The sequence below is a fragment of the Camellia sinensis genome, chromosome 6 (genome assembly GCF_055761805.1).
Source record: "Camellia sinensis isolate YWXY chromosome 6, ASM5576180v1, whole genome shotgun sequence".
Lineage (NCBI taxonomy): Eukaryota > Viridiplantae > Streptophyta > Magnoliopsida > Ericales > Theaceae > Camellia > Camellia sinensis.
In genome coordinates this window covers 173680593-173704474 of record NC_138966.1, presented here as the reverse complement: position 1 = coordinate 173704474, position 23882 = coordinate 173680593, and the positions used below count along the sequence as shown (strand labels likewise).

General features: G+C 37.3%; 1 protein-coding gene and 1 long non-coding RNA gene across 2 annotated transcripts; both read left to right on the top strand.

Moving 5' to 3' along the window:
- Positions 1-9048: 9048 nt before the first annotated feature.
- LOC145792469 (uncharacterized) lies at positions 9049-9786 on the top strand. Its single transcript, XR_014331867.1, has 3 exons — positions 9049-9075; positions 9170-9225; positions 9702-9786. It is a non-coding gene; the product is annotated as an uncharacterized LOC145792469 (long non-coding RNA).
- Positions 9787-12884: 3098 nt separating this feature from the next.
- Positions 12885-15542, top strand: LOC145793825 (uncharacterized). The gene is made up of 2 exons (XM_082876700.1): positions 12885-13358; positions 15483-15542. Exons 1-2 carry the CDS (start codon positions 12885-12887, stop codon positions 15540-15542), a joined length of 534 nt encoding a protein of 177 aa, XP_082732826.1.
- The last annotated feature ends 8340 nt before the right edge of the window (positions 15543-23882 follow it).

The following is a 23882-nucleotide window of genomic DNA, read 5'->3' as shown; positions in this document are numbered from 1 at the left end:
CGAGCTCCGTTTCTACCACGGGCCCGAGCCACCGTCGGTGCTCCCGCTCCCGCTCCTGCCCCTACTCCAGCCGCTGATGCCGCAGGCCTCTCTCTCTCGGCTCGACGGCTGCTACTCAAAGGCCGCATGATATACATCTGAACGTACTCTGAGTAGTCGCATATGCCTCTGAAGCGTGTCGTATCCCAGCTGATCGTATAGTCGGCCATCTACTCAGGGGTGAACCTCTCGGTATCCCTCATATGCTCAAGAGAGTGAACCAGGACTATCTGTTCTGGCAAACCCAGGGTCTGGCATAGGAAACGCTCACCCAAGTACCAAGCCCGACAGACCGGCCCCTCCAGCAAGATCCTGAAGCGTGCAGTCTCCTCGGCACCGGCAAATCACTCCCGCATCGCAGCTGGCAATGGAGCCTAAGGTTGCCAGGTGATCTGTAAATGGCATGCAGTTTGTTATCTACTGTTATTGAAAATACAGTGTAAAGCGAAGTTTAAATAAACTCTAAAGTTGAACATACCTCCGCGGGGGTGATGGTGTCAAAGTAGCGGCGGAAGAAGATGAATGTCTCCTGCGGTCTCCGCACGCATCTCATGTCGAAGCGTCGAGAGAATGGAACGACAAGAGGGGTCTCCTCGTCAGGCACTGGCGCAAGCCTCGGAAAGTAGGTGTAGACCCACAACTGCAGAGGAAGTATCAGTATGCTTATCAGATAAAGCGAAATGCAGAATAAAGCAGAAATCACAGAGCCGTATATAGTGCAGTGTATTGTATAGAGTGTACAGTGTGTGCAGTGTACAGTCAGTGTAAAACAGAGTATATGTGTGCCGTGTGTGCAGTATACAGTCAGCGTGAAGTAGACCGCAGTGTGCGCAGTGTACAGAGTACAGAAAATGTAAAGCAGAAATATAAAGCGGAAAAGAAGACGTACCTCCCAAGCTCGCCAGTAGCCCCCGAGCAACTGCCCGCTGCAACGAGAGGCTGAGCTCATGTATCCATACAAAGTGGCCAAGGCAGTGCCGCCCCAGTCGTAGCGCAGGATCCGCGTGACGTCCACTAACGCACTCAACAAACAGGGGGGCACGGTGTTCGCCCGATCGGCGAAAATGGTCGTCCCCAGCAGAAACATCAGGAAGCCGCGGGCGTACTGCTCTACCTCCTCTTGGGTCATCAGTGCCTCCTCAGCCAAGGCTGGCTGAACTCTGAACTGGACCTCGAACCATGAATATCTGACGAAGCCGGGGCGTGCGAGAGGCAGCATCTCGCCCAGCAAGTAAATCTGAGCGGCCTCCCACTTGTCCATGTCGGTGTCGAAGGGGATCAGATCACCCCCTACCCCGATGCCGGTGAGCATCGAGAAGTCATAGGGAGTCATCGTCATGTCTCCCGCGACCGAGAAGTGGAATGAGTCAGTGGTGTCCCACCACCTCTCCACCAGAGCGACGAGATGAGGCCTGCTCGCAGTAAACCAGGAGAGTCCTCTGCAGAAGGCGCCGAAGCTGGCCTGGTCTACGATGTGACAGACTGCACCTGGCAGCTCCATGTACCAGTCCCAAGCGGCAATGTTCCCATACCCCCGGAAGGCATGGGAATCTCCCTGTGTTCAAGCAAAACAGTGGCGAAGCAATATAAAATGTACGGTCTTGAAGAACATTCAGAATTGGTGACAATACAGCGTGTATGCACGTTTTAAGTTCAAACAAATATCGGGTGTTGGTGTGCTCGAAGTGAACTACGGCATATGATGTGTCAGTGTGTTTGAGTGGTTCAATGCAGATACAGCGTGTGTGCACGTTTTCAAGTTCAAACAAACATCGGGTGCCGGTGTGCTTACAGTGAACTACAACATGTGATGTGCCAGCGTGTTTGGATGGTTTAGTGACAATACAGCATGTATACAAGTGTTCAGATTCAAACAGATATCAAGTGCAAATGTGTTCACAGTCAACTACAGCATACAGTGTATCGGTGTATCCGAGTTAAGCAGTTAAAGAACAAGATAAACTATGGCAGTTAAATGTTCTACATTGCGGAAAATGAAACGGGAAAGAATATACCTCGGAAGTGCCGTATGATAGATATGACTCCGGCTGGCATAGGAGAAGCTCTGAAGGCACCGTCCTGTCAAAACTCCTGAACTGGCGAAGTCCGTCAGGAGGAAGCACATGAATCGCCGGTCGGTAGGTCGCCGGATCGAACGGGCGGACACTCAAGGGGAGGAGCTCGACCTCTGGATCCATCTCATGCTCTGGGGGAGTCCCACCGCTTGGAATATCGTCTGCCATCTCGAAGAGAATGTGAAAATGGCCGGGAATGTGGAAACCGAGAGAAAATGCGGAAAGTCAACGGAAAGTCAACCCCAGGGAGGGTGGAAAATGACCGGAAAAGCCGAAGTGTGGAAAAGGCACGGAAATCAAGAAAAACTCGAGGGAAACAAACCCCGAGTGGTGAAAATCAAGAAAGAGACACCGAAACGAAGTTTCATTCGGTTCAAAACGTTGGAAACGCGATGGTATACGTGAATCGAATGTCAAAACGGGCCCTAAAACCGAGAAAAAATGGTGAATGGAAAGGAGAAAAATGCTCTAGAGAGAGAGGAGAAGGATTTTCGCACAAATGGGAAGTGGCAAAATAAGGTTTGAGGCCCTATTTTAAAAGACCCGAGGCCAAAAGACCAAATTGTCCCGATTCAGGCATGTTTGGCCGGTCAGCCACACTGTCGGCCGGTCGGCCAAATTTTTGGCCGGTGAACCTTTTTGGTAGCCGATGGATAGCCGGTGACCTCCTACAATGGCCAGTGAGCCTCTTACATCCTTGTTTGGGTCGGATGTGTGGTTTAGGTCCTTCATTTCTCAAGACAGTGCAAGAAAGTGCATTTCCGAAGCTCAACCGGTCTCCGTTTTGACCTCGGACTGTGTCTTCTGTGCGTGGCACTTGAATACGGGTGCGATGTATCCTTTTGTATCCTTCTGTCTTTTACAAGATTCGAAAGTTGCCCTACATGTGTCGCTTTACAACACTTTGATATGAACGCGCGTTGGGACATATGTCGTTTCATTCGCATCGTTATGCACATATCTCGCATTGTCATGCACGTCATTATGCTTGCATTGTCATGCACCTTCGCCGGTCTGGCGAGACCTTAAATACGCTCGGTCTGGCGAGACCTTAAACCCGCTTGGTCTGGCGAGACCTTAAATCCGCTCGGTTGCATTGTCATTCATCCCTCACTCGCATTATTGTACACGCTATACTTGCATTAGTATGCACATTCTTTGGGTCGCGTCGTCAAGCGTACCTCATTTGCATTATCATGCATCTAAAGCCGCGTGTTGTCGCGCATTTCAAGTTCATGCATTTTCATGCATCTCAAAAGTCGCACGTTGTCGCGCATTTCAAGTTCATGCATTATCATGCATCTAAAGCCGCGCGTTGTCACGCATTTCAAGTTCATGCATTATCATGCATCCAAAGCCGCGCGTTGTCGCGCATTTTAAGTTCATGCATCCCAAAAGTTGCGCGTTGTCGCGCATTTCGAAATCATGCATCATCATGTATTTCGAGCGACACGCGTTGTCGCACATTCAAGTTCACATGCATTTCAAGTAACAGTCAGTCATAGAATTCGACTATAGAATTAATAATTGTTAATGAATAATGCAATTTTTCCTTTAAAATTTTGATGGCTAATCATATTATTGCATTTCAAAATGTTAACTGTTATTTCTCCACAGGCAGAGAATGCCATTGTCTCACAGGAGCAGGTAATTTTTTCATTGCCTATACATTTAGGGATGGCAATTTGAAACCGACCCGACGGGGACCTGATCCCCCGACCCCGATTTAAACGGTTTTTTCCCGAAAAATATCCCCAATGGGACGGGGATGGTATTAAAAAATCATTCCCCGATTAATTTCGGGCCGGGGACGGTGATTAGTGCGCCGGCCCCGACCCCGATCCCGTTGTCCCAAAGTGGTGCAAATATATATATATATATATATTATATACATGCTTTTTTATTACTTTCCCGAAGTACATATATATATATGTTCAAACTTTTTGATGAATTTCTCTCTCTCATTATAATATTATATATTTTCATCTACTTTTTGACTGATTCATTCATTATCTTCTCTTTTCCTCGTCTCTTTCTCACCCAACCTCTGATCTCTCATTCTCTTCCTCATCGTTTGGTTCGTCTCTCATCTCTCTCTCTCTCACTCACACACACACACACACACACACACACACACACACACTCACTCAAAGAGAGAAAGAGAGCACAGAATCAAAGTCGCCGTGATGCCACGATGCCAGAGCACCGAATCTGATCTCTCTCTCTGTCGCGATGCCGGAGTTGATCTGAGCAGATCTCTCTCTCTCTCTCTCTCTCTCTACTTAGATCTCAGCAGATCTCTCTCTCTCTCTACTTAGATTTCTCTCCCTCTTTGTGATGATGATGTTGGTCGATGTTGTTGGTCGATGATTTTTTTTTTTTTTAATCAGATATTGATGGTGTTTGTTGTTGATGATGTTGAGGATGTTGAATATTGCTACTATTTTTTTTTTTTTTTTTGGCCAGGGGAATTTTCGAGGTCGGGGAAACCCGATCCCCGTTAGGGGGCGGGGACGGGGACGGTGATAGGTTCCCCGTCGGGGATCGGGGTAGGGGACGGGGAAATGTTTACAATCGGGGATCGAGGACGGGGAGTGCGATCCTCGGCCCCGCCCCGCCCCATTGCCATTCCTATATACATTTGGTATCGAACGTAGTTGAAGTTGGAAAGCACAGAAACTGATGTGGCATTATCTTATTCAGGTTTTTGTCAGAAAAGTTATTGAACTGCATGACAAGTATATGGCATATGTGAATGATTGTTTGGCAAACCACACTCTATTTCACAAGGTTTGTTTTGAAGAGTTGTGTTTCATGGTTCAGGTCCTTTGCTGATAATTATACATTTATATTTATAAAGTTAACCTTATTGGTTCTTCCATAGGCCCTGAAAGAGGCTTTTGAGGTTTTCTACAACAAACAAGTTTTTGGCTACTCTAGTGCAGAGCTGCTAGCTTCATTCTGTGATAATATTCTCAAGAAGGGTGGGAATGAAAAATTGAATGATGAAGCTGTAGACACCCCATTTTTGACCGTCCTCAAGACTTGGACGTCACCATTTGAACACTCGGTGATCATCCTTGTTTGTGTTCGTCTTGAGTTCCCGGAGGTCTCGGTTACGCGCCTTGCCTTAGGATCTCTCGACTCGACTGTTTTGTGTTTGGGTTTGCACCAAACACTTGTGTTTTTGCTTTGAAGGGCAGGGAATGGCTTGTTGGACATCCCCACACCCCACCGGCCATGGCTTGAGGCCACCAGCTGTGTTTTGTTGCCATCGGCCAAATGTTTGGCCGACCGGCACTCTAAATGGTCGACCGGCCATCTATTTTGGTCAAATTGCATTTTTAGCTGGCCGACCACTGTTCATCTGCTTTTGTAGATATTTTTATGCCAGCTGTGCTAGCTGGCATACACTTTGCTCCCCTCCATACACGTGTATGGAGGGATCTCCCTCTTGACTGGCTTGTTTGGAAAGCTTTACAAGAGGGACTGTCTATAAGAGGGAGCCTCTTCTCCCTCCATTAGGTTATAATATTTTTCCAGAGGGCTCTGATATTAGGTTTAGGGTTTGCATATCCCCATCTCTATATCTCTCTCTCTTTTGTGTATAAGTGTGTGTTTGGTCTTATTATTGCACACAAACACCCACCATTACACCTTACCTTGGCTACTGAGCTGCTAGGGAGCTGTTCTTGAAGTTCTTGATTGGTTTTGAGCTCAAAGAACCAGCTGGAGCATTGTTTGTAAAGGAGGTCTACAAGGGAGAACTTCACCATTTATTCCCCATTTTTGCATAGCTTTTTAACCTATCTTGTAACTGGTTTTAGACTTTGTGTATAACATATAAAAGTCTTGTTTTTTCCTACTCTAAATAGTTGTCTAAGAGTGTTTTAAGCTTTGGGGTTGTTTGACCCCTCTTAGGGCTTGTTTGGCCCCATTTTGTGCCATTTTGGTTGAGTTCCGGGACCACCTTGTTTGGGCCTCCTCACCACTGAAATCTTGAGGGATTTCAGTGGTGAGGATGGTGCCTTGAGGTCCTAGGAAGGAGAGGGCCACCCCCTCTCCTTGTTGTCTTTAATAATGGCCATTTAAGCCTCATTAGTGAGTACCTTGTCTAAGTGTATGTTGGCCATGCCTTAACTGTTTTTTTATGCTTATTATGTCATAATATAGCATCGTTGTGAGTTGGTTTAGACACACCATGCTTGCTTAGCATACATGTCTTGTAATGCCATGAATTGCCTTAACATGCCTTGTGCTTTGAGCTTTGTTTCTAGCATGTTTTTGGCTTAGCTTTGTGAAGCTTTTATGCTTGTTTTAGCATGCTAAAGGTCTGTTTTTGGTCATTTGGGTTGTCCATGCCTTGCTTTGTATAGCTACCATGTAACCTCTCTTGTATGCCTTAAGCATTGACCCCTCTAGCATGCCATCCTTGCATCATTTTAGTGGTTTGGAACCACTTGCCATGCCATTTCAGTCCTTGTGGTGTGCTTGTATGCTTGCATTTGATGCCCTTTTAATGTGTTAGAGGTTTGGTGTTTCATGCTCCATGTTTGTGCTATTGTGTATGCCTCTAGGATTAGATCATTTAGATGCCATCTAAGTGGTTATTGGAGCCTACTTTTGCATGATTTGAGACTGTTTTGATTCACTTTGATCATTTGTTTCATGTGTCACATGATCATGGTTTAAGTCATTGGGCTAATTCCAAGCTTTTATGCATGCTTTGCTTGTTTTGATTAGTTGGTTTGGCACCTCTTTTTCATGATTTTCAGAGCTTATATTGCTTGCCATATACCCATGTTTAGCCTCTTTTAAGTGTGCTTAGAAGTTGCTTCTTTATGCCTAAGTGATGAACCATGTTTGCATGCATGATTGTATGTTTAGATACTTGGTTCAGGACACGTTGTTGCATGCTCACCTTGTGTGTTGATTGCATACTTGTGTGTTGTTACATGTTTAGGTTGTTTAACATGTTTGCTCCATGTGTTGTTGCATGTTTGAACATCCACATTGCATCTTGCACACTTGTTGGTTTGCATTGCCTCATGCCTTGCATGCTTGCTTGCATTGGTTGTATGCCTAGTATGCATTGTGCATTGCATGCCCATGTTGCATACTTAGTTAACATGCCTAGGTTTCATTGCAATGGCATGCATGCCTTGCCTCTTGAATTGAGTATGACAGAGGTTGAGCCTCACTTGTTTGTTTGATGTGCATCTCATTTGAAATCAAAGTGCATACTTGGTTTCTTGGGCCATCACGCATTGGAAGGCGCGATTGGTGGTCCGAGGATCAAGAAACATACCCCTTTGAGTCACAAACATGATAAGGGATGTGTTGGTGCGCACATGTGCTTGAAATACATTGCCATGCCTTGTTTTGCCCTCTGCTGCTGTCAAAACAGGTTCTACAGGAAGCTTTGGCCAGCCGACCTTCTATACTGCCGACCGACCAATTATTGATGGCTGAGAGCTCAACAAATGGTCGATGACCATCCAGACATGGTCGGTGGGGTTTCCACTTGGTCGGTGGTGATCCACAGTGTCCATGGAGCATACCTTGGGATTTGTGCAATTTTCAGAGGAGCAGAGCAGGGGAAACAGAGGCAACTTGTGCATGGCAGTGGACTTCCGAGCGGAACCGAGCATGCATTGCATTGGGCCCTCTTCCCGAGGTTGTTTACTGTTTTATTAGATTAGTTAATTTGCTTAACTAGTTTAATTGGTCTGTAATATTTAATTAGCTTGTAGGTTAGTTAAATCTATATTATTCTTTTGGTCCCTCTAAGCGAGGGCGAATTTGAAATAAGTATGGGTGCGTGTGTGTATGTTTTCTAACCCCCACTTCTTTCTCCCTTTTACTTACCTGCTTTGATGGTTAGTATTAGGACATATTTAATTTAGCATACCTTATGTTACGCATGCATGCATCATTCATCAGTATTGCATGCACCGGGCTCGGCGCATCATGCTAACTGCATAAGTATTTCAAATCTAACTTGAATATGTGCATCAAATGGTTGCATTTCACATGCCATCCTAGGATTAGCCGAGCCTATCCTAATTGCATTCTGTATGCGTTGCATTAGGCACTTAACATGGACTTGGATCATACATTGATTACTAACGAGTTCTTTGTTTTGGCTTGGAGTACACTGTAAGTATTTTGTGCTTTAGCATTTCGCATGAGTGTAAATGTTGCCATGATAGCATGCTTACCATGAGGCTATGTGCTTATGTGATATATCTGCCTGAGTGCCTGTGGGTGAAGGTTGGATTATCTAAATTGGAACAATGCATTAACTATGAGTTTTAAAGCCCACTAGATAGTGGCAAAACCATCTTTTCTAAGCCCACTCGAGGGTGGCAAAACCTGCATTTTAGCCTACTTGCGAGTGGCGAACCATTTTCAAAACAAACATGAAATGTTTTGTTCCAATTCAGGCGGTCCAGTCTATACTTGTATGCTGTGCGCATCACATAATAAATCTAGGCTAATAACCGGAATAAGAACGCATAATGTTTTCAAAACTAGATATCATGATTAGTAGAGGCCGATCTTCGGATCGGGCGAGAGGGGGTGCTCATAGCTGACCTTCCCCAATCGTACCAAAGTTCCCGAGCCGAGGCAACTTTGGTGATGACGGACACATGGCCTTAGGCAAACGAGTCAGGGTTTCCTAAATTCCCCCAAAATAAAATATTTAGGTGGCGACTCTGTATCTGGCAAAGCAGTCCATGTTTGGAACTTCTTTACAAAAATCTGTTTTTCAAAACGATTTGCCGGATTTAGACTCTTTGACGATTCATCAATCTTGCATTGCACTCTACGAGATTAGATACAGGACCGTGACTTTGAGTCCTGAACTGTAATGAGCCCATATGAACAGAACGGGGGATTCATCCTCCCGGGACGTTCGGGGACGTCTACAGAAGCCATTGAGGACACATTAGATAAGGTGGCCTTCATGTTTCTTTAATATCAATTTCTGTTTCTGTTGCATCTATTGACTTGTCATGGTAATTTCTAACGTGTTCATTTTATTCCTGCAGGTGGTAAAGTTGCTTGCTTATGTTAGTGATAAAGACCTTTATGCCGAATTCTACAGGTAAGCTGTTTGCTTCCTTCATATGTTTCAATTCTTTCTTGTAAAGGGATTTTTTAGGTCCCTACTACTACTACTACTACTGCTACTACTTTCAGGGATTTTTTAGATCCCTACTACCACCACCACTACTTGAAAAGAAATAAGATTTTTTCCCTTTTTTTGACTTAAGGTTGCTTCAATCCCTTTCGTGATGTTAATGTCATTGTTTCAATGGAAAAGGAAAGTGGTCTTTCTCACTTCCTCTTCCCCCACAATTCTTTTAGTGCTTTCTCGTCTAAGGGTGATATTTCTAAGCATCTCCTTACCGCTTCTACTACTTGGTTAAAAATTGATGCACAAGGTTGTTACCAATGATAAGATCTATTGATGGGTGTGTATACATATAATTATTTGACTTTAGATTTTGAATGTTTCATATGTTGATAATGAATGTCTAGTTGCTTAGTTTCTCTTACATGAATTTGCTTTGTTACCAGTTTGAGGTTTTGTCTTCCCTTCATCCAACTCCAGCAGTTTGTGGGTTTCCTACAGAAGAGGCACGAATTCTAATTGCAGAAATTGGTTCATGTATATTGCTATATCATTTCTGTTCTGCAATCTGTGTTTTATGGCTTGTTTACATCTATGTGAAATTTTTACGATGAGACATAATTCAATTCTTGACTAAAGTTGAACAAGAAAGGAATCAATGATCTAAAGAAAGTATACATACTTGCCTAGACGGAATCATATATCATGATTTACACTTCCCTGTAAAGCTTATGTGTTTACTGTCCATTTAGTGTGTCTTGTCTAATTTGAAGTGCATATAACAGTGATAAAAATTGCACTATTAATGAGTTCAATCTTTACTCTAGAACACTAGATTTAGCTTGACTAGCATTGGTCATATGGTTTTTTTTTGGGGGGTTAAAATATTGAACTATTTGTTTCAGTTGGGAAGGGGGGTGTTTTCTTTTCTGTTATCAAATCGCCATGATTTTTAACTTTATTTCCATGTCTGATGATTATTTATAATGAAAGGAATCACTTAACAGATCTCACTCTCTCACACTATTAATGAAAGTAGTTTCTACATTTCTTTTCCTTTTTCTCTCTGTCAAGCTATATACCAAAAGAACTATTGAAATGGTTTTCACTATAAATAACATCAATGGGGTTATTTTTGTATATGGATGTACTTTCATTTCAAAAATCTCTATAATTGTCCATGATTTCGTAGTGATGTCATTCGCAAAGTAATGTGTGCTGACCAATTTGGATAAGGACTTGTTGCATTAATTTATGCTGGAACTAGTATAGTTGAAGGAAGTAATTCATCTTTAGAATGGGAGGAACTGGAGCTGAAGACATCTCAGGTTTGCGAATGTCTTTGTTTGGATTCATATATGTGGATGTGTGGGTACCCATTTGTGTCAAAATGCACTTGTCTTTATGCTTTCAAACATGCTTATAGAATTGCCATTTTATTTATCTGTTTTCTATGTTTGTTTAAATATGGATCGTATAGTACTATATTAAGGGCATATCACTTTGCATCGTCGAAAATGCTTTTAGGAAATACCAAGCGATGCTAAAGGCCTTTTTCCATGTTTTTTTGGGTGCAGTTTACCAAGATGAAACTTGAGGTGCCTCTTTTGATACCAAGAAGGGGTGATGTCACAATTATTATTATTATTATTATTATTATTATTATTATTATTATTATTATTATTATTATTATTATTATTATTATCATCATCATCAAGAGAGGGATTATCGTATATAACTTTGTCCCTCCCTTCCTGTCTCTCCTGGTGAAATGTGTTGAGGTTTTCAAGAAATTTTATCAAATAAAAACAAAACATAGAAAGCTTTCTTGGATTTACTCATTGGGTACCTGCAACATAATCGGCAAGCTTGCGCCAAAAACTATAGAGTTGATTGTGGTAACTTATCAGGTAAATTCCTATTTATAATGTACTTTGATTTGTACAAATTAGGGATTTGAACTTGCTCATAATGTATGAAAGGTTGTTTGTTTGATGAATGAAATTGATAGGCAATCATTGCATCAAAATTCAAGGATAAATCAACCAGGCAATGTAAAAGAAGGTTAATTATTTTATAAAAACATGATTTTTTTTTTTTTTAAATTTATGATCTCCTTTGTCTTCCAATAATTCTTTAATTTTCTATTTTTTAGTCTAACCTTGATGTTGATGTAACATACCATTGCAGATGGTACACTTACTTGAATTCTGATTTCAAGAAAGGGGGTGGTCTCCAGAGGAAGACTTGCTCTTACGTGAGGTAAAATCGATGCTTTCTGAACTCAAAAGTCGCAATATATCAATACTGACAAGCTAGTTTTTCCTTTCTAGCACTATTATTGATATATTTTCTTTTGAACTATATATGTAACACTATCTTTGTTCAATCATTAATTTCCTTTAATTTTCTTTGAGTTAATTTGTTTTGTTGTCTCCAATGGTCCAACAGATAATACCAAGTGTATTTCAAAATTAGATAATTATTTCTCCATTATTGTCTGGGAATTTGATATCTTAAGATCCACTGCAGGCTCAAAAAGTATTTGGTAATAGATGGACTGAAATAGCCAAAGTAGTATCGGGGAGGTATATAAAGTTGTAATGTTTTATTTCTTGCTTGGCATTGGAAAAGTTTATGGTAATTACAAATTAATTTCTTCATCTATGCTTACAGAACTGATAATGCTGTGAAGAACTGATTTCCAGTGTGTAAGAAGAGGGCAAAACATGAAGCCTTAGTGAAAGAGAATAATAACACTTCATACATTAATCCAAACAACAAAAGGGTTATCTTTCGAGAAGTTGTAGGGTTAAATCTCCAAGGATATAAATTAGAATTTTTATGGTTTTCAATTTGGTATTGTAATTCAAATTTGAGCCAATATGTGTTCTTTTATATTAATTATTAGTCAATTCTTAATCTCTGTTCCTAGTTAAATTTACATAAATTCTTTTAGTTAATTTTCATTCTCTATTCTTAGTTAATTGATATTCTTTATTCTTAGTTAAATTATCAATTAATTGGGCTGTGTTAAAAAAAAAAAATTGACTCTTTTTGGAAAAAAAATGTCATTAAATGATGTCTTCATGACATCACATCTGAGGCAAGTATTAAAAATGAAGAAATGTGGCGTTTTTTCAAAAACGCCACTAAATGAAGTCATCTTACATCACACGTTAATTGTGACGGAAGAGGAAGTGGTTGTTAAAGATTTTGTGACGTTTTAAAAAACGCCGTCTAATGTTTTTAGCGACGCTTTAAAACGCTGTTAAGCTATTGCGGTGGCCGTATCTACGACGAAAATATTAAACGTCGCTCAAACCTATTGTGGCGTTTTTCAAGCCTATAGCGGCGTTTTTAAAATGCCGCTAAAAGTTTCTTGTAGTGTTGCTCTGACTAGTCCTCATGGTTTTAAAAATCAACCAACGCGTTTATCGACTAATTTCACAAAACTTACAATTCTGATTCAGAATTGGTACCACTAGTTAGTTGGCAATCAATTAATATGATATTGATCCTACTTGCTATAAAAATCCATTTTTGCTAATGATGTTTAAAGAAAAAAATTCACAACACTTTACATACAAAATAAAAACAATTCCATTAAGGAGATACAAGACCATTTGATGGAGGAGATACGAGAGACTGCACAATTCTACTACAAGGCCATGCCAAAAAATGTTAGGAAATTGGCAAAGAAGCTTTTAAAGAAAATGGACGATAACGGAGATGGAAATGTAAGTCTAACCGAGTTTACAGGATTCATGGGAGAAGGGTATGAAGCCATGAACAATCCCGCCTTCTTCGAAGAAATCAACAAGAACAAAAACGGAGAGCTCGATTTTGACGATGTCAAGATATTGTACTACATACTACAGAGTGGAAGGCCACTGTGCGGTTGTTGCAGAAAGTCGATTGTGGAGATGTATTTCACTTGTGTCAAATGTTTCAGCTGTGACACCAAGAGCTTCTATCTTCACCCTACCTGTTTTTGCCGTGGAAAGTATGTTCACAAGCATTATGATTTCTTGGACAATTATGCTTTGCTTGAATCCATCAGACACAAAGGATTGCCTGGTGGAGATGCTCAAAAGAATCAGGTATCATAGAAAGGACCTAGATCCCTCTAGTCTATGATCTCAACTGCATGGCATTATTCTGGCCCATTTAAGACCACTATGGTCTGTTTCAATCAAATCATTCATTTTGTTAAATTTTTTATATATATTCTCCACACACGAAAAAATAATTTTTTAAAAATCAAATGCGATAAATTGATTAAGTTTCAATTATCGGATTAATATTTTTTTTAAAATGACATACATGAAAGACTCGACAAAATAATTTGTTTGAATTATTAAAATAAAAACCATGATAGACTCCATGGATCTAAACAGTATCTTTCAGTCAATGATATAGAATTGAGAGAATCTAAGTCTAAATAAAAAAATGCACAAAATTTGTGGGAATCAGAGGATCTGTGTGACAACTCTCACCACTGATCAGTGCTAATCTAGGATTAAGCGTGATAAGTAATTGATTATGTTGAAATCTTGAATTGATTGTGTGAGTGTGTCGCTTAGAATGCATTTCTAACGGTTTACCGTAGAATGATCTGTTCGTGATTTTATCTTTGAATTGCGAATTGAAAGTCTTATCGGCGACCAATTCAGAAATTGATTAGTGTTTTATGTTAATTAAGATTTATGTAATTTTATGGTAGGTTTAATTAAAATTCAATTTTGAAATGATTAAATTATTATTATTGTTAAATTAATTGAACCAAGGGTTATTACTTTTTTGCCATTGAGTGGATTGACTCAAAAACCCACCCTTATTATGCCTTATACATATTTGATGCATCATTTGGTTCATCTTCTTGACCATAACCGTGAGCAAAAGAGGGAGAGGGTTGATTCAACAAAATTAGCTTGGAAAATTAGAAGACTTGAAGGGGAATTAGCAAAATTGAGCTAGCATACTTGAAATTCAAGGCCTAAGGTAGGAATTCATCCTCTCAATTATGAATTTAAGTTATTTCTTGCATGGTTCATGGAAAAATTGGGGTATAGAGTCAAGAATTGGCTTAAGGTGTTGGTTCAAGAATTAATTCATGCATGCATGTCCTTATTTTGAAGTTTTGAGGTTGTTTTCCACGGAATTCTTGCATGCATGGTCATATCATGTTTGTATCCCAAGAATGCATCATGTTTTTCTATCAAATTGCCAACTTAATCTTGGTTTGAAGTGTTGGAATTCATTGGGAGGTCATGCATGTTGTATTTAAGTCTTGTTCTTGAAGTTGTTGTTGATTTTGAGTTCAATTGTCATACTTTTGGGCTTGAATTTGGTAAAATGATCTTCAAAACATGTTGTACTATGAGTTTCCAAGTGTTTTCCAGAAAATTAGCCCAAAAGATTGAGTTTTGATGTGTTGAATGCTTGGTTTGAGCTTAGGAAGCAAATCTGAAAATCCCAGATTTTGGCTTCCTTGCTCGAGCGAAGGATTCCATGCTCGAGCGAGCACCTTTGTGTTCTGAGTTTCGCTCGAGCGACAGAATGCTGGCTCGAGTGTAGATAACAAGCTTTCAGGTTTTTTTGTGGATGTAGACTCACGCTCGAGCGATGGAATCTACGCTCGAGCGACGAACTGTGTCTCTCGCTCGAGCGAGCATCGAGCGGAGAATTTCAGCAACCAGTACTTTTGTATTTTTTTACAGACCACTCGAGCGAAGGAGTTCACGCTCGAGCGACCCCTCTGTTTGGGTAAGCTAAAGCCACGCTCAAGCGAGACCCCTGTTTTCAGCAAATTTTGAAAAGTGTTTAAAAGTACATTTTTGCATCATCATGCCATCCTAGGCATTCCTAGGCCATATTTAAGGCATCTTAATGAGGATAACGTTATAGAACCACACCAAGTCAAGATGAGGGTTAAGTGATTAATCTTGAATGTGTAATTAAGTGTGTGTTCGTTCTGCAACTGTGTAGAGTTGGCATCTGAGGACGCTCACTAGCCTATCTATAGCCCAGTGCTCTGTGAGTAACAGTATTGTAAAGATATGTTCAATTATAATTATATTCCGAACGATTAACTGCACTGCTCTCTGAAACGACATGCTTTACTGAATGAATGTTTGTCCTATTTGTAAACTGTATGGCATCCATAGCAACCTACTGTTGCTGTTAATGCTACTGTACTGTTACTATTACTGCTACTGTTACAGAGATCTCTGTCAGTTCCATTGTTGGGACTTCTGTTTACTGTTTTGATGGCCATCATTTGACTGTTCGGTCTCCTAAGACCTACTGTACTATTTAGCTATTGGATGTACCACGTATGACTGCTATGATTTCTGACTAACTGATTTGGCATGAAATACGAGCCTCTGATTGAATAATTGATTTACTGATGCAAATGACTATTTAAATTACTGAAAGGACATACATTCTTAACCTCTTTACGCATTTGTTATTCACTGGGCTTTAACTCACTGTTTATATTTGTATGTAGGTGTCCACGCACCGAACCAAAGCTAGGGGCATCAAGCTAAGCTATGTTTTTGTCGAGCCAACCATTGTGCCTCATTTCAAGGTTCCGAGTCCATCTAAGCCAAGGCTGTTTTGGGGTGTTCCAGATTCACCCTTTTTGTTTCTGTTTTGTATTGACTGTTCAAGACTTTTGATTGTACAGTTATGGCAAAGGGATTGAATCCCTAACCTGTATATGTTGGATATCTGATATGTACGTGTATATGTGTTTATGGCTATGAATGTAAATGTGTTCAGAAAAGTCTCTTTCCATTCAAATTTTCACAGCTCATTGAACATCTCTTATTTACTGTATGGCTTCCGCCAGCCGCCCTTACTCTGTATTACTGTCATTACTGTTAAGCAGGCCTCTGGTAACCACGAGTTACTGGCCGGTTACGATGCTAAACCCTTAAGGACGGGTTTGGGTCGTGACAATCTGTGTGCACGTAAAAATAGTGTTAAAAGAATCACTTTTTGAATTAGGAAAATATTTTTGTATATGCTACTATTTTTGTTCTGAATATGCAGTGGTGAATTTATAAATTTTTGTTATAAAAAAAATAAAATTTAGAGACGAGTTGTTTATTTTGTATGTGATGTTGATGGGCACCCAAAAGGGCCCAGCCAACTAAGCACCCAAGAAGGCTCAACCCGCGACTTAGGTATTAAAACCCAGTAACCTTGGGAGGCCAATGCTAGACCAGGACTAGCAACAGCAACATTCAAACACATGCAGGAAATTAGTCATGTAAGCGTATAAAGATTCTGTAAAGTTATTGCACCCACACATTAGCCATTAGCATTAAATACGACAAGCCTTGAACGTTGAAAGAAACAGACTCACCATGAATGATGTTAATTAAACTATAGACTTTCGGTCAACAGAATAACTTAAAATGAATAAGAAAATAATGAGTAAAGGATATAAAAAAACTTTTGAGATACGCTAAAAATTAAGAGTGTGTTTGGTAGAGTTTTATAAATATGATTTGAAAATATGAGTTATATTTGAGTTTGTGAGTTGTGAAATTACGATTTGAGTGTAGAAAATTTGTTTTTTTTTGATTTTTTAATAAAGTGTTGAATTGAGTTTTGAATTGTATGTAGAATTGAGTTTTAAAAGTTTGATATGGCATGTGAAATAAGAAAATTTGTTTGGTGATAAGTTTTCAAAATAGTTTTCAAAATTTAATTAAACCTATGATTGATAATCAAATACACAACTCATAACTCGATATTCGTATTTTTGATTAACAGTCATAATCAAACTATTTTTTAAAATACTCAAATAAAAAAATAATTTTTTTTTCAATTAATTGTTTTTAAGTAATTTTTTTTGAATAATTTTTTTTTTCAAATAACTTCTATGTCAATTATTTTATGTCAACTAATTTTTTTGTCAATTCTTTTTTTAGGCTTGTATAAACATTAAAAATATTTTAAATATTTTAAAATTATTTAGAAAATTAAAATATTAAAAATATTTAGAAAATTAAAATATAAAAAATATTCCGAAAAATAAAATATTAAAAATATTCCGAAAATCAAAATATTTACAATTAAAATATTAAAAATATTCTTATAAAATAAAATAAAATATTTAAAATAAAAATTAAGTTGTTTTTGAGTTTTGAAAAGAGTTTTAAGTTGTGTGTTTGATTATAAGTTGTGAAAAGTAATGATTATAGTTTGAAATGAGTTTTGAGAAATGAATGTATAATTATGATTTGAAAACTATAACTAAATACCACACTTAAATCAATGGTAAAATTATATTTTAAAATCCAAACCAAACATAACCTAAGTTTTTGAATACCCCTCTTCTCTCTCTCAATCTATTTACAGTCTACCTAGCCTAAACTTGACTTGTCTAATTGGAAGGAGACTTCAATCAATCAATTAATAATAATTAATGATTGATGTGAAGCCACTGAATAATTTTCCTACGCCTCACTTCGAGCTTCTCTCTCCGACTCATCTTCCGGACAACGAATCAGATCACCTACAAATAAATAAATGGCTCAGATTCGTTACATTAAAAAAAAAAATAGAAATACATACTCACTAACACACACATAGTGCCTGTTTGGCAGAAATTATTTTCAGCTTATTTCAGCTTTCAGCTTAATTTAAGCTATTTTGATGTGTTTGGTTTAGCTTATAGCTTATAACTTATAGCTTTGTGGAAGTCAGAAATCAGCTTATTCTTTGAGTGGGGCAGGAGATGCTTTAAGAATAAGCTGGAAATCAGCTTAAGCTGAAAGTTATAAGCTATAAGCTGTTTAGGCATAAGTTATAAGCACTTTCCCACAGCTCTACCAAACAGAGCTATAGTCACTGCACACACACATTCTCAATCCTTCCCTTTTTCCCTCTCCGTCCTTTCTCATTGACACACACTCATCACGGCACTCTCTCTCTCTATCACATTTTTAATAAAAAATAAAAAATAACTATTTTAATCTTTTTAATTTTATTTTCATAATATATATATAATTTTTAATATAAAATTTTAATTTTTATAAAATTAATATCATTGAAACTATACCTATAAAATAAAACTAATATTAAATAATATTTAATAAAAATTTAAAATAAATAAAAAGTAATTACTATGTTTAGTTATGCTTTCAAAGTATTATTTTTAAAATATAAAAATTATTTTGATGAAATAAAACACACAAAAATCATATATTTTTGAAATTCTCAAAAATAATCTTCATTCCAAAAAAAATATATGAAGTCATTATTTTTAAAATTATTTTAAAAATATATGAAAATTAAACTCGTTTGGTTAATAAAATAAAATTAAAAGTCATTATTTTCATATATTTTTTTCTGAAAATTTTAATTCTAGTCTTATTTTAAAAGTATATTTTCATTAAATAAGTCATTATTTTCATATATGAAAATTTTAAAAATAATAATTTGAAAGCATAACTAAATATAGTAATTACTTTTTATTCATTTTAAATTTTTATTAAATATATTTAATGTTAGTCTTATTTTAAAAGTATATTTTCAATGATATTAATTTTATAAAAAATTAAAATTTTATATTAAAAATTATATATATATATATTATGAAAATAAAATTAAAAAGATTAAAATAGATTTTTTTATTTTTTATTAAAAATGTGAGAGAGAGAGAGAGAGAGAGAGAGAGTAGGGGTGAGCAGCGGATATACCGATCCGCCAAAACCGACCGAACCAAACCGATCCGCCGCATTTTGGACGGATGCGTGATGACGAGCGGACGGTTGCGGATTGATTTTCTCAAATCCGCCAATTTGGCGGACGGATGGCGGATTTGAGATTTTTTGGCCGCAACCGAACCGCCAAACCGCCAAATCGCGAGCACCCTTAGTAATTTATAAAACTTTGTATTTTTAATTTGTTTAAATATTATATTTGTGTTTTCAATTGAAAAAGAGTTTAAATATTCTGTTGAAAAAAAGTTTTCAACTTGAATATATTTTTTGAATTGAAAAAAATAAACGTATTATTCATATATATTTTTTAGTTTTTAAATGTAACTCTAAAAATAATAAATAGAAAATATGATATATGCTGGTTGGTTTTTGTTTTCAAAAACATATGTAGATGTAACAATACAGAGACATTCAATCTCTACTACTGCTCTGTTCATGGTTTTGGTGATTTGAATTGTTATTATATTTTAAGAATCACAGATTGTAATACTTTATGGGGATGAATCATACTGTGATTGTAATATGTGGATGAGGCATGCAGTGATCATGATATTCTAAAGTTTCAAACTTTTTTTCTTTGGATAAGGCATACAGTGATTGTAATATTTTTTTTAAGTCATTGACTGTAATGCTTTCTTTTTCTTTTTTTTCTTTTTTTGTTTGAGGAAGTGCACAAGTTGAATTATGTTGAAAATTTATAAAATTTTAAACCGCCAAACCGATCCGCATCCATCCGCCAAACCGCTAATCCGCTCAATCCACATCCGCCGGATTGGCGGATGGATGCGGATTGATTTTCTTCAATCCGCCAATCTGGCGGATGGATGGCGGATTGAAGGTTCCGTGGCCGCAACCGACCCACGCCCACCCCTAAGAGAGAGTGAGTGAGTGAGTGAGCGTGCTGTGATAGTGTGTGTCCAGTGAGAAAGGATGGAGAGAGAGAAAGGGACGGATTGAGAGTGCGTGTGTGTGCAGTGAGTGTGATAGTGAATACGTAATTTTTTTTTTATTTAAATAAATGAATCGGAATCATTTATTTATTTATAAGTGATCTGAGACGTTGACAGGAGGATGAGTGGGAGAGAGAAGCTGGAGAGGATCCGGACTAACCAACTTCGGCAGGAGGCGTCTTCTCCACTCTTCTTTGACTTGTCTAATAGGAAGGAGACTTCAATTAATTTTAGTACTCTGTGGTGTGTATCCACGAAATAAGGTTTGCGTCTTCTCCACTCTTCTTTGGCTTGTCTAATAGGAAGGAGACTTCAATTAATTTTAGTACTCTGTGGGTGTTTGGAGAGTAGGTTTCTATGTAAATTTTTTTTAATTTTAGGATATTTTGAGAGAATTTTTTTTTTGATATTTAAGGAGGTAGTTGAATTTTTTTTTGTAATTAAGGCCTCGTTTGGGAACCCTTCATGTTAATTAAAAAGTCAAAAAGTTACTAAATTAGTCAAAAAGTCAACAACCCATACAAAAAAGTCAAAGATTCTCTTTTCTCTCTATTTTTTGCACATCTTTTCGTAAAAAGTCAAAAAGTCATCCCAAACATACTAGTTTTTTTTAGCCCATATTTTAGTCAAATAGCCAAAAAGTTACTAAATTAGTCTGTTCCCAAACGAGGCCTAAAAGTGATATTTGTGAGAAAAAAATGAAATAATTATAAAATTAAATGTAATATTTTGTTTAGATTGATTTTTTTTTTTTTTAATTTTGAGATTAGGGGATTGTTTGAAATGATATAAATAAGTGTACTTTTTATCTTTTTATTAAAAGATGTGCAAAAAAATTAAGAAATAATGTGATAAAAAAAAGATAAAAAAATAAATTATATAGAAGATGCCAAACCACCCTTAGATGTGATAAAAAGTGAAATGTCTTTTAGTAGAAAAAATCAAGGAAAATCCAAACCCACATCTTGCCAAACACCGCCTCTTTCTTTGACTTGTCCAATAGGAAGGAGACTTCAATTAATTTTAGCACTCCTTCTTCGACTTGTCTAATAGGAAGGAGACTCCAATTAATTTTAGCTGACTCAGGTGTTGTTTGTCATAAATTAAAAAAAATTAAAAAATTAAAAAGTTATTTTTTTATTTAAATTATATTATTTTATTTAAATCACATTACCTTTCTATCATATCACTTTAATTTCAACCTATACTTAATTTATATTTCATAAAAAAATAAAAAATACACTTATTTAGATCATACTAAACCACTCCTAAAACATAAATAAATAAATAAATAAAATAAAATCTCAATCATTGCACAAAATAATTTTTTAGATGGGTGCACAAAATGAATCAAGATCTTTTCTTCATTTTTCTCCTTAACTCCCTCTTTGTTAGGTCATTGGGCCCACTTTTGGATCCAATTTTGATGATCCGAACTGTTCGTATTTTTGGATTTGTTGAGTATAATATACCTGTAAAAAATCAAGTTGATTGGATATCAAAAAATATGTATTCGAAAAACTATTTATTAATTTTTTTAAAAAAATAGTTTGTAGTTCGATGATCTAAACACGTAGTTTATGATATCCGATCAATTTTTTTTTTTTACAAGCATGATATACTTAATAAATCGTAAAATATGAACGGTTCGGATTATCGAAATTAGACCTAAAAGTGAGCCCAATGATCTAACAAGGAAGGAGTTAAGGAGAGAGATGAAGGTGAGGATCTTGATTCGCACAAAATAGTTGTTAGGTTGTTATTTTTTCTGACTTATATTTATTAATTTAAATTTTTTTTTTGACTTGTATAAAATAAAATAAAATCTCAAACCATTGCATAGAATATTTGATTTTTTTTTTATTTTATATATAGTAAAGAAAATGATGTAATTGAAAAAACACTAAATCATATCATTTTAATTACCAGTCAAGGACAAGAATGGCTCATGAATTGGTCCACAATAAACAGTTTCGATATGCATAACAAATCTCGTATTCTAAACAATTTTTTGGTATATTTTCTACGTTTCCAGACTTTTTCACCATCAAATTATAATAATAATTATCTAAATAAAATTTGAATCAAATTAAATAAGTGAAAAGTATTATTTATCCTAATATTTAAATCTAAATTTAAACTACTTTATCAAATTATTTTATTTCAAATTCATAAATTAAAATATTATGTATTAACTCTCTATACCATGAATGCAGTTGTTGAAACCCAGCAAATCCGAGCCATCGTTACCAATTGCTCCGATATCACTAGGGATGGCAATTTGAACCCAGCCCGATGGGGACCCGATCCCCCGACCCCGATTTGAATGGTTTTTCCTCGAAAAATGCCCCCGCGGGGACGGGGATGGTATTCGAAATTAAATCCCCGTTCAGTTTCAGGCCGGGGACGGGGATCAGTGTTCAAGCCCCGGCCCGTCCCCGTCCCCAGCCCCGAATTTTCCTTGAAGTAAAATTACCATTTTATCCCCTTATATATATATATATAAAAAAATCAACCATTTTCCCCAAAACACAACACAGCAGCAGCACCACTTCTCTCATCACCGACTCTGTCGTCTCTCTCTCTTTCTGTCTCTCTCTAAGACGCTCTCCACCGATCTCTTCTCTCTCTCATCGAGTCAAAACCCTAAAACAAAACCCTCTCTGTCGCCACCACCGTGGTCTCCTTCCGAGAGCAGTACAAGCCCTCTGGATGCGATTCACCAAACCGATCAAGCTCACCATGGTGGCCATCTTCTCAAAACCCCAGCAGATCTCAGTTCAAAACCCTAGAAACTTTAACACAAAGAGCCACTCTCTTCTCTTTTCTCCTCTGTCCCTCTCGGTCTCACGCTTTCTCTCTCAGATTTGATCACACCCGTGAATCACCAACAGATCTTGAATCACCACATCACCGATCGCCAACAGATCGTGAATCACTCTCGGAATCAGATCGTGAATCAGACCTTAGATCATGATTCATGGAGTGAACCGTGAAGCTCTCTCTCTCTCTCTCTCTCTCTCTATATATATATATATATATATTTTAGATGATGAACTTGTTGATGATAAAATTTTCTGAAAATTTCTGAAACGTTTCTGAAATTTTTTTTGTTTCAGATCTGTTTTTAGATGATGAACTTGTTGTTGTTGTTGATGATGAGTTGTATTTTCTGAAACTTTTTTCAGATGATGAACTACTTGTTGTTGATGATGAAATTTTTTGAAAATTTCTGAAACTTTTCTGAATTATTTTTTTTTTTTTCAAATCTGTTTTTAGATGATGAACTTGTTGTTGTTGTTGTTGTTGACGATGAGTTGTATTTTCTGAAACTTTTTTTAGATGATGAACTTCTTGTTGATGATGAAATTTTCTGAAATTTTTTTTTAGCCGGGGAATGCTCGGGGTCGGGGAAACCCGATCCCCGTTGGGGGCGGGCGTGGGGGTAGTGACCGATTCCCCATCAGGGATCGGGGCCGGGGCCGAGGAAAATTCGAGCATCGGGGATCGGGGACGGGGAGTGGGATCCCCGGCCCCGCCCCGCCCCGTTGCCATTCTTAGATATCACAGACAATAAGTTCTTTATTTTTACTTCATACATTATATTTTGTAAGATGCTTACGAGTTTTTGTAGTGTTAAGCAGGGGCATGATTTTTCACAATTTATTAATAATTTTATATTTATGGGTATTTATAAAATGTATAATAGGATGGTTTTTTAATTTTATAAGAATTATTTTGCTAACTTTTTATTTCATTAGTATTTCACAATATCTAATGAAATGATCTCAAATTATTTCACATTTTAAATAATAGCATCAATTTCATCAAGTCAATTTTATTAACACAAAATATATATGTTACTTATTTTTTAAATTTTAAAAATCAAATGGTATGTATACTTTTTTGTGAGTAATGCTATAGAACTTAA

What these genes read in the sequence shown, in the direction of transcription:
- LOC145793825 (XM_082876700.1), top strand. Translation starts at nt 12,885, where the DNA reads ATGGAGGAGATACGAGAGACTGCACAATTCTACTACAAGGCCATGCCA. An exon ending in GAGATGCTCAAAAGAATCAG is followed by an intron (nt 13,359 to 15,482) that starts GTATCATAGAAA and finishes CTACTGTTACAG; the next exon opens with AGATCTCTGTCAGTTCCATT.